This window comes from Engraulis encrasicolus, chromosome 11, assembly GCF_034702125.1.
Source record: "Engraulis encrasicolus isolate BLACKSEA-1 chromosome 11, IST_EnEncr_1.0, whole genome shotgun sequence".
Classification (NCBI taxonomy): Eukaryota; Metazoa; Chordata; class Actinopteri; order Clupeiformes; family Engraulidae; genus Engraulis; species Engraulis encrasicolus.
The window spans coordinates 3,621,199-3,632,692 of NC_085867.1; the positions used below are offsets into that span (position 1 = coordinate 3,621,199).

Consider the following 11,494-nt stretch of genomic DNA (forward strand, 5'->3'; position numbering starts at 1 on the left):
AGTGTGTGTGTGGGTTTGTGGGGATTTGGCTTTGGGCAAAAAAAAGGAAGTTCCCTGCTCATCACATCTCCAGCATGGCATGGAGACAGAAAGGGGCGTGTCTCACATTAGCTCATGACTAATTCAAGATGGCAGCCGGGGCAAAGAGTCTACAGTGGCACACTGGGAAGATGTGGGAGGGGGACAACAGCGGAGGGGGACAAGAGACTCTCTCTCTCTCTCTCTCTCTCTCTCTCTCTCTCTCTCTCTCTCTCTCTCTCTCTCTCTCTTTCTCTCTCTTTCTCACTCTCTCTCTCTCTCTTTCTGTCTCTTTATTTCTCCCCCTCTCTCTATCTCTCTCTCTTATCTTTCTTTCTCTGTGCAAGCATTCCTGTTTGTACAAGCATGTGCATATGTGTTAGTGTGTGTGTGTGCGCGCGCACAAGTGTGTGTGTGTGTGTGTGTGTGTGTGTATGTGCGTGCGCGCATGGGCGTGCGTGCGTGTGTGTGCGTGTGTTTGCGTGTGTGTGCGTGCGCGTGTGTGTGTGTGATCATGTTTCAGTCATCCTCATCAGATCCACTCTGGCTCTCATTACATCCCTGGCCTGTGTAGCGCCTTCCCACCAATCCATCTGTGGACCTTCCAGCCCAGCCCACTCCAATTGCTGTGTGTCGTGAGAGTACACAGCACACACAAACAAACACACACATACACATACACACACACACACACACACACACACACACACACACACACACACAGGTGCGCGCGCACACACACACACTCCATCTGTGGACCTTCCTGCCCAGCCCACTCCATTTGTTGTGTTGCGTGAGAGTACACACACACACACGTGCACGCACGCACTCACACACACGCACCCACCCACGCATGCGTGCACACACACACACACACACACATACGCACGCACACAAACACTCTCTCTCTCTCTCTCTCTCTCTCTCTCTCTCTCTCTCTCTCACAGACACACACACACACACATGCATACACATACAAAGTCACAGCTACTGCCCCCTTCTCTCATGGGATTAGCATTTGTTTGCAGTGAGTAGAGGATTCATCATTATGGCTTCATAAAGACAGTCTAGTCTTTCCAGCTGCTGCTGCTAGAATAAATGACTCAGCATCCAGTCCAGGCTGTTGCACTGCTATTGTTGATTTTATCTATTTACACCTGTTGGGCAAATATCAGTTAATGAGGTGTCAGTCTGACACACCATAACTGAACATACTGTGTCTGCCAGACCAACGCAGTCAATAAAGTTAGTCATCATAGCATGCAGCCAGCAGATATATTATGAGCTAAAAAGACAAAGTATAGAATTTGAATAAAAAAAGAAAACAACTAAAAGCCAGCATACAGCATTTACGTAAGTGCTAAAAGCAAAGTCCGTCATTATGGTTGGATCGGTCCAAGAAAAGACCAGTAAAAAATATGAACTTTTGTGGAATGAAGGCATAAAAGGTATTTTAAAGGGACACTGTGTGAGATTTTTAGTTGTTTATTTCCAGAATTCATGCTGCCCATTCACTAATGTTACCTTTTTCATGAATACGAACCACCACCATTAAATTCTAAGTATTCGTTATGACTGGAAAATGTTCACTTTTCATACATGAAAAGGGGATCTTCTCCATGGTCCGCCATTTTGAATTTCCAAAAATAGCCATTTTTAGCTGCAAAAATGACCCTACTTGGACTATACTAGAAAATATTTGTTTATTACTTAGTAAACTTTCATGTAAAGATCAAATTTGGCAATAGGCAGCCCAGTTTCAATGAGCAGCATAGTTGCAGTACCTTTTTTTCTGGATGAAACCCAACGCCAACTCCAATCAACCAGTAAGGCGGGTAATGAAATGTACCTGCACTCTCAGAAATAAAGGTACAGAACTCGTCGCTGTGGCAGTACCTTCAAGGGGAGTACCGTTTTGTCGCTTGGGTCGTACCTCAAAAAAGAGGTGACAGATGCACATCAGTCGACATTGCAAGAAACTGAACGCTCCTCTTTTTTTAGGGTAACAATCAAGCGACACAATGGTACTCCCCTTGAAGGTACCGAGTTCTGTACCTTTAATTCTGAGAGTGTGGCTTTCTAGCAAACACAAATAACAAAATTACGTATCCATATGGAAATAATAAAGTCTCACCTAGCTTGTCAAAGGCAGGATGACCTCTGGGGACAGGTGAGTGTTTGCAGTTGGACAACAGGAGGCACATCAAGGGGCTGAGATGTGGCCAGGGTGCCAAGGCGATACGAATACAAATACGAATATGAATACTTTATTGTCCACAATGTGGAAATTTGTCTTCAGTTTCACCACATACAAACAATTAAGCATCAATTTCACAATATACTGTACAAATCAGACACTGCATTTGCACAAACCAGAAGAGGAGAACATTAGTTATTAAATTAAAATATTAAGTTAAGAATAATGTGTTTGTGTGTTTGTGTGTGCGTGTGTGTGGGGGGGGGGTCAACAAATAAAGATGTCTCTTGCCTTTGACTGTAAAAGTTAATTTCAAAATGTTATGCATCCATATAATATGGAAATGATTAAGTTGTACTGAGCTCTTCAAAGGCAGAAGAGCCTTTAGTCAGAGGTGAGTTTTAGTTTGCATTTGGACGACGGGGGCGAGATGTGTCTTGGGTGCTAAGTGTCATAGACCTCCTATTTAACAAAGCCAAGACTGTAATCTGGTATGCTCCGTGCCATAGAATACATTAGAGCAGTATAAAACCACACAACAAAACAAAGGTTGGAACAATGTCAGGGTGCCCATTAACGATGCAAATATGTTTGCATTGTATACATTCAAAATAAACACATTAGCATTTCAAAATACAAAGAACTTGGAATTGGTTGAACATTTAAGTTACTGAACAATAGTCTATTTATTCAGTTTGTGGATTGAGAATGCAACACTGTTTCTTTACGGTTTCACTGCATTATTTTTCATCTTAACCCCTTAACACATTGACTCCCAGCGCTTTTTTCAGAATACTGACGTAGAATCCCAGATATTTCGGCCATTTTTGATGTTTTTTGTAAGGCCACCGTATATTATCTGATCGGGCCACTGACTCATGCTATGGCTCGTTTGAAAGGTGAGCCTTTACTCTTTAAGTCAGCGAAAACCGTCTGTCTCTAGCTTTCTCCATTACCTCGCAATCCTTCGTTAAACCAGGGCGGGTGTCCACAAGAATCGCGCAGTTTCACTTTCAAGAGGAGATATCGAGGCTTTTCTGAAACCTGCGCCTTTTAGCCTGTCGCGCTTTTGAGCGCTTGTATATCCGGGTCAAGTGGTATATCGTTGTGTTTTTATGTCAAATGAGTTTGAATGTTCATAAAACCACCAAGAAAATGTTGGTATTCTAACAAAACAACCACGTTTCTTACTGTTTTTCATAAAATGACGACAGGTGAAATTCAATGAAAATTTATTACAAGTGCTTCATCCGCAAATCAGACAATCATAGCCAACAAACCAGGCTGTTACATGTTTGCATGCTTCTTAGTATTTCTAGAATATTTACAAATTCATACATAAAAAAAACCCCAAAAAAATGACAATCACATGGGCCTAAGCTTATAAATTATTTACATAAAGAATAATAGCCTACAGATTGAGTGCTTGCATACTTCTTAGTATGTGGTCTACAAATTCATTCATCTATCCATCCATTCAAGAAATGTTTTGATCTGTGTGGTAAACTTTGAAACATTTTCTGAGGTGCAAGGGCACCTGACATGACGCACAGTAAAAGGAAGTTTCACGTCTGTACCCACGTGCCTTGCATACCCTGCATACTCGACCTGGGTTTTTATTCTTTGGAGTTGGCCTGTATTTCATCATTACATGGCGTGCAATGCCACCAGTCAACCTACCTGGAGGATCTCCTCTTGGAGCCCTCGGGTCTCGACCTTGCAACAGCCTACCAAAACCATCATCACCACCAGCCGCATCTTCGTTTCCTGCCTCCTCCTCAACTCGTCCACCAGTGAAAGACCTCGCCACACTCATTGTAAATGACAGCAGCTTCCTGTGCTTCCCCAGGGGGTTCATGGCTTTGTACAGAATGAATGCATTGAATAGGCATATCTGAAACAAGTACAGGACAAATTTCTTTGTCCATTTTGCAGACTTTCTCACACATGGGTAGTACGCAATATTCTGATCCAGCTTGTCGACACCATTCATTGAATTGTTGTAGTCTACAACACATGCTGGCTTCTGAACTGAGACCCTCTCATTGTTGCCCCTCTGCCAAACCATTGATGTCTGCATTTCATCTTGGTGGAGACTGGTAATCATTTTTACAATTTTTTTGTCCCTCCATGCCAAGACCATAACAACGTTGTTGTGCAGTGCAATAGTGTCGCCTGGCCCCAGATCGGAATTTGAGATGTGTGTAATTGTGTCTGGTTCCCCCCTGTTTTTTCTCAATGTGCCACAAATGTGTGTGTTCATCTGTAGCAACCTGTCTGCAAGTGCTACAGAGTTATAGTAATTATCCATATAGAGCCTGTAGCCTTGTCCTGCCAACCTGTCCAGAAGGGTAACGACAATGTCCCCCAAGTTCCCAGCTTCTCCACAATAGGGCTTCATACCAAAACAGTAACCAGTTTCTGAATCACAAATTATGTATGACTTCACCCCATATTTTATGGGCTTCTGTGGGTTGTACACCCGGAAAGCAAGGCGCCCACGCCAAGCCATCATGCCTTCGTCAATAGATATGTTAGAGTTGGGCTGGTACAGCTCACCAAACTTGGCCAACACATGATCTAAGACAGGCCGTATTTTGTACAGCCTGTCACCCCCATGGTCTGTCTGGTTGTCACTAAAATGGAGGTATCTCCAAATTTGTTGAAATCGATTCCGTGGCATTGTTTTGTTGAAATAGGGAGTGCAAACCAATTCGTCAGTAGACCAGTAACTAGCCAGTGTAGGCTTTTTGACAATGCCTGTAATAAAGAAAAGACCAAAAAAACGTCTAAGCTCCTGTACAGTCACCTTTTTCCAAGGTTGCACTCTTTTCCCTGTCGCATTACCCCTATTATCCACTGACATGGTTTGCTCAGCATAGAGATTGGTTTGCTCAGCTATTGTCTGCAACAAATCATCATTTATTATCAAGTCAACAAAATCGACAGGTTGGTCAGACACCAGTTTGGCTGCGCCTCGTGGTCCAGGGGTTGCAGTGAAGGGTATGTCTCTAGGCCTCCAGTCCTCTCTCTGCCATTCCTCCAGGGTGGTACTGCTCACCGACCGGCTTGGTGCACGCCCTCGCTTGGCCCCAGCTGTTCTGCCCCTTGTCATTTGTCGACCTGTAAATGAAAAACATAATATATAAAAACAGTTATTACCATGACAGACAGACAGACAGACAGACAGACAGACAGACAGAGAGAGAGAGAGAGAGAGAGAGAGAACGCACCCCTCTTTGAAGGCACCTGTGGTTCTGTCCTTCGTTCTGTCTCTTCCAATTCCTCCATGCCATCCGGATCTGGAATTACACAATAGACTACATCACATGCAATGAATACAGGCAATGAGCATACATTTGTAATGCAGGACAACTCTATCACCCGAACGTATCATATTCATGTCCATTTTTACACACCGGGTTCACCCCGACACACACCCATGCGCGCACCCGCGAGCACACACCCAGCTGAGCCAACGTTATTGAATGATATTGGTGACATGGCAAATGCACCAGTTGTTGTACGTACCCAAATTAGAAGGAGTGATGGGTCTAATTTCTCCTGCCTCGTCCGAAAAGCAGTCAGACTCGCTGTCTGAAACTTGATACAAGACAAAAAAAAAGTATGCTACAAGTTACAACACAATCACGGTTCAGGCGAGGGCATGCATGCTTATGTTTACGCAATGTAGCTAGTTTAGTAAATTACTGAGGTAACTTGTTTGCTAATTCATGCTAGCGAATGAGTTCATTCTTCTTGGAAAATGTGTGATCTTACCGGGTCCTGGTGCTGTCCGAGTTGGGCTCCAAAGGTCTTGATCGTCCCACTGATCGTCAGTGTCGCTGTCATCACTGCTACTAAGATCCACCTGACAAACTTTTTTGCATGCCCGACTTGGCTGCGCACGGCATTCGCCACTAGGTCCAGCTTCAGATGAACTGGGAATTGCTTCCACCGACTCCACACCACAGTGCTGGTCGTCGTGAGTCTGCTTCTCGTGGCGAAATAGGAATACAGACTCCTCCAGAGTTGTCTGGCGAAAACGAACCTGTTGCACCTTTCTTCTCTTACTACGCCTTTTCATTTCGTCGTCCCTATCTCTCCGAGATCGATCGCACGGCTTTGGGTTAACTTTTCATAGGACAGCCTTCCTTCCTCTGACCTATCGCGGGCTTTCCTCTCCTCCTTGATGTGTAATCGTGGTTAGATCTAAGGAGCACTACTGCCACCCTGTGGAAAACTGACGCGCGATTGAACACAATGCGGAAATTATTAGAATTCTATCCACAATCAAATGTAGCGCTATCAAAAATGATTTGGGGTTGTTAAAACTTGTGTCATCATCTGAATATTTTAATCATTAATCATGGCTTTGTGTTGACTGCCATCTATGTCTGTTCTACTTATCACAGAGCTCCCAAAATCGCACAGAATAAGCATTGAAGTGTCTAGTTATGAAAAATATAATAAAATATTAATAACGGGTTTTCCAGTTTTGGGAGCCAACGCATGGGAAGTAAAAACGGGTTTTCCAGTGGTTTGGTAGTCAATGTGTTAACATTCTCCTGCTTAACCCCTTAGCATTCTCCTCACCGAATACTGTTGATCACAGGAAGAATTGGAATCTTTCCACAACATGTTGATGCAGATATGGATGGTGAATATAATGGTGGGATGCACAGAAATTAAAAGCAAGTGCTCAGCGTCAGATGTGCATGAAGTCTTAATACAAAACAAAAAAATGCTGCTTGAGGAATTTAATATCTAGCAATCTTGCTTACTGCTTTGTGTCGATTGCCAATCAAGCTATTTTTTAAAAAAGATAATGATCGAATAATTACAAATAGTAATATCATTTTTAAAAGTAGTGCTAACTAGTACTAAAAATTATATAATACCAAAATTACCAAATAATACCAGTAACATGACAATACATATTACTCCGGGAAATTCATAAAAGTTTATTTTGAACTGCTTTTTTCAGTCGCATACATGACAAAAATGTGCCAATATGTATCAATGATATTTCAATGGTTAAAAGTTACATTGCAGTATTTCTGTGGACTGAACATGTGGTTTTGGACATAAACGTGTTTCTTGGATTTGTTCTCTGGATGAATACGGACAAAATTAGACCAAATTATTATAAATTGTTTTAAGTAATTAGATAAAAAAATTGGATTAATCCTCATGACGTCAAAGGTAAGAGTTGACATGATATTTTTCACAGATCACTTTATTCAACTTCTTCGTGAAGTCGTGTGGTGAAAGCACCGTGTATATTGGAGCCAAACTTGGCTCGAAAGATGAGGAAGACATCAAACATTTCATTTGATATATAATGTGGAGCACCAACCCATGCCTTTATGGAGTCCTAGCAAAATTTAGTCTCACCCATACCACCACCTGCTCAGCATCAGATGCTTCATAAGCTTCATTTACTTGCACGAGTGAAGGGTAAGAGCTACGGACATAGGTAGGCTGCCTGTAGATCGTGTACCCTTCATGCACTTTTTGGAGAACAAATTCTCATACAAAATGCCGTTTATCACAAAGGAATATCTTAGTTTCGCTTCAAAACTGTTACAGTACTCTTTGAGATATTCTGCATTTATTGTAGTGTTTTACAATTAAAAATGGTACATGAAAAAATACATTGTACCCAGCATCATCGAGGTGTCCCTTCTGTTTCTATTGTGGTACATGACATATGACTACGGAAAATGGAGGAGAGTTCATTTCTTCCTGGACTTTGCTGTTCATGGGGGGGAACCTGTTGGTTTAGGGGCCCTAAGCCATCGCACGGTTAGCTTATGCCTCGGGCTGACCCTGATGATGTGTGATAATACCACCAGGCAATGCTACGAAAAAACATGTTGCCAGCAATTAAAAATCTTAACGTTTGGTCCAGTAGAAATTGTTGAGTGTAGAGACTTTGTAGACCAAAAATTGATGCTCAAGTTCTTGGCAGGAAAAAAAGAAACAAACCATATATAAATGACTTTGTGTCACAGCTTTGTCGTAAGGGAATGCATTTCTGCGCTCACGCTGTCTTTCTACGGTGAAAAAGGGGCTAAACGACTAGAGCTCCATACATATGAGCGCTGAGTGGAAAACTCTGGCTGCCAGAGGACTCTCCTGCGGGACTCTCAGCTGCCCACAGCTCCATCCACATCGATCACACAAGGCCCCCACAGAGACGGAAGAAAAGAGAGGAGAGAGAAAGAGAGAGAGGGAGGGAGGGAGAGAGAGAGAGAGAGAAGGAGAGAGAGAAGGAGGGAGGGAGGGAGAGGGGGAGAGAAAGAGAGAGAGGGAGAGAGAGAGAGAGAGAGAGAGAGAGAGAGAGGGAGGGAGGGAGAGAGAGAGAAGGAGAGAGAGAAGGAGGGAGGGAGGGAGAGGGGGAGAGAAAGAGAGAGAGGGAGAGAGAGAGAGAGAGAGAGAGAGAGAGAGAGTTGAAGGGAGAGGGATTGTTGGAGGGAGAGTGTGATATATGAAGGGAAAGAAAGAGAGGGAGAGAGAGAGATGAAGGGGTGGGATATATGTTGAGAGAGAGAGAGAGAGAGAGTGAGAGAGAGACAGAGAGAGAGAGAGAACTACATGGGGGATCTGGAGGCAGGGGGAGAGAGAGAGAGAGAGAGAGAGAGAGAGAGAGAGAGAGAGAGAGAGAGAGAGAGAGAGAGAGAGAGAGAGAGGGAGGGAGAGAGAGAGATACATGGGGGACATGGAGGCAGGGAGAGGGAGGGAGAGAGGTTGATGTTGCTGAATACATAACATGAAAGTGCCTGTTAACAGTCCCACTGAGGCCTCCTCTGATCTGTGTGTGTGTGTGTGTGTGTGTGTGTGTGTGTGTGTGTGTGTGTGTGTGTGTGTGTGTGTGTGTGTGTGTGTGTGTGTGTGTGTGTGTGTGTGTGTGTGTGTGTGTGTGTGTGTGTGTGTGTGTGTGTGTGTGTGTGTGTGTGTGTGTGTGTGTGTGTTTGGCACATACAACAACAACAACAGATATACTGTATTTGCACGCAGGCTTCTATGTCTTTAGACATACGCATACACACACACATACTTCAAATAAATGCCAAGGCTCTGGGAAAATTCAAAACAAAGCAACATAAAGTCGAAGTGTTAATCAGAGTTAAATACATAGTGCAGAGGAATAGTGTGGAGGGGCACAATGGCACATATAAACATGGGAGAGGGCAGGACGGGTCCTGACACTGATGTGTACATGGAAGGGTACACACATGCATTCACACACGCAAGCACGCATGCATTCACACACACACGCACGCATGCACGTATGCAGGCACGCACGCACGCACGCGCACACACACACACACACACACACACACACACACACACACACACACACACACACACACACACACACACACACACACACACACACACACACACACACACACACACACACACACACACACACTCACATACACACACACATACAGCTCAGAAGTCCATGAAAAATATACCCAGTTAACTCTATGGAGTAAAATGAGAGCAATGTAAATTTGCGAGCAGGTTTTAAATCTGCAGCTATTACTAAGAGCGGATGCAGCAGCCTATAAAGAGGTATATATGGCCAACAGCTGTGGGCCTCCACTCTGCAGAGCAAATGAAATGTGGCAGGAACACCTTTCATGCAGTCCATGCAAAACGGAGATGAAATCCATTACAAGTCCAATCTGAGGCTGGCAGGCGTAGCAGGATCCTTTAGCCTATGGAGCGACTCGCCTCTGCACTCCATCGGCTGAGAAATGAATAGCAAACACCTCGGGCTTTAAATGCAACGTCAGTCCCTTAAAGAGAACACATGAACACATACAGACACATACACAGACACGCACACGCACACGCACACGCACACGCACACGCACACACACAGACACACACTTATTTAAAACCATGCAATGCAAACCGCAATCTTGCCTCCTAATCAACAATCCATCCTACACTCTAACCCTGCCATTATAAATACCGAGCACAAACTAGCTTTAGCATTAGTTGAAAGGTACATAAACACCACCACAAATACATACATTCAACAACAATCACAGCAGTAGATAAAAAAACATCAATACACCACATACAGGAGACACACACCTGCATACATTGAGAAATAAACAACAATCCATTCAGTGTGACACACATACGGAAAAACAGGTACACACACGCACGCACGCACGCACACACACACACACACACAAAAATATACATACATACACACCTGAACAGCATGGAGCAGGATGGGCCATATCAATATTGATCAAATAGGGTGAAATATACAGTAAGTGGCAGAGCATATGCAGGCGGATGCGAGATGAGAGAGGTGAGAAGAGCAGAGCAGCTGGAGACCACACAAAGAGAATAAGAAGTGAGCAGCCCTGCCTCACACACAGGCAGACAGACAGACAGACAGACAGAGAGACAGACAGACAGACAGACAGACAGACAGACAGACAGACCCACCTCCACTCCACTGCACCTGCAGCCAGACCGCCGGTTGCCAAGAGAACAAACAATACACAGAATGCTCTTTATATAACTGTTCCTTTTTCAACCCCACTATTGTGACCTTTCCTCACAAACATACTGCACACACACACACACACACACACACACACACACACACACACACACACACACACACACACACACACACACACACACACACACACACACACACACACACACACACACACACACACACACACACACACACACACACACACACACACACACACACACACACACACACACACACTTCACACACTGCACACTGCACTGACATTCTAAGATAAATTGCATTTCTTCTGTTCTTTTAAAGCACATTTTTGTGTCTGGCTTATTTTTTTTGTGCTCGCTAAAGCAGAGTTTTTTTATGTAAGTTTGGCTGCTTTTGCTGTGATGGGTGTGTTAATTATTGGTACAAAATAATTTAATTTACAACTGTGTGTAGAGTTACGCATGTATTAACACAATTTTTCTGATACGGTTATAGGCTGCACATTTGTGTGAAGAGTTCTGAAAAATAGTTCAAGTTGCAAAAAAAGAGCTTTAACAATCAGGCAGAAACTGTAATCAGTGTTTGGACAAAAATGCAAACAGATATTTCCAGTGATGATACTTCTCCGGCTGTGAGATATATCCTGCTAGCTTCCTGTCAGGTTGAGCATTGATTTCAAAGTTGTACACCTTTCATGCAAGGACGTAACAGATCCCTACTGCTTTGGCAAAGGATGTGCTCATCTTCTTGGAAAAACG

At 43.6% G+C, this 11,494-nt stretch overlaps 1 protein-coding gene across 1 annotated transcript; it reads right to left on the reverse strand.

The window, feature by feature from the left end:
- Positions 1-537: 537 nt before the first annotated feature.
- Positions 538-6,729, reverse strand: LOC134458654 (uncharacterized). The gene is made up of 5 exons (XM_063211084.1): positions 5,996-6,729; positions 5,747-5,818; positions 5,449-5,517; positions 5,063-5,338; positions 538-644 (listed from the first exon to the last, which is right to left on the reverse strand). The coding sequence occupies exons 1-5, from the start codon at positions 6,300-6,302 to the stop codon at positions 538-540; spliced, it is 831 nt and encodes a 276-aa protein (XP_063067154.1). The 5' UTR covers positions 6,303-6,729.
- Positions 6,730-11,494: the final 4,765 nt, after the last annotated feature.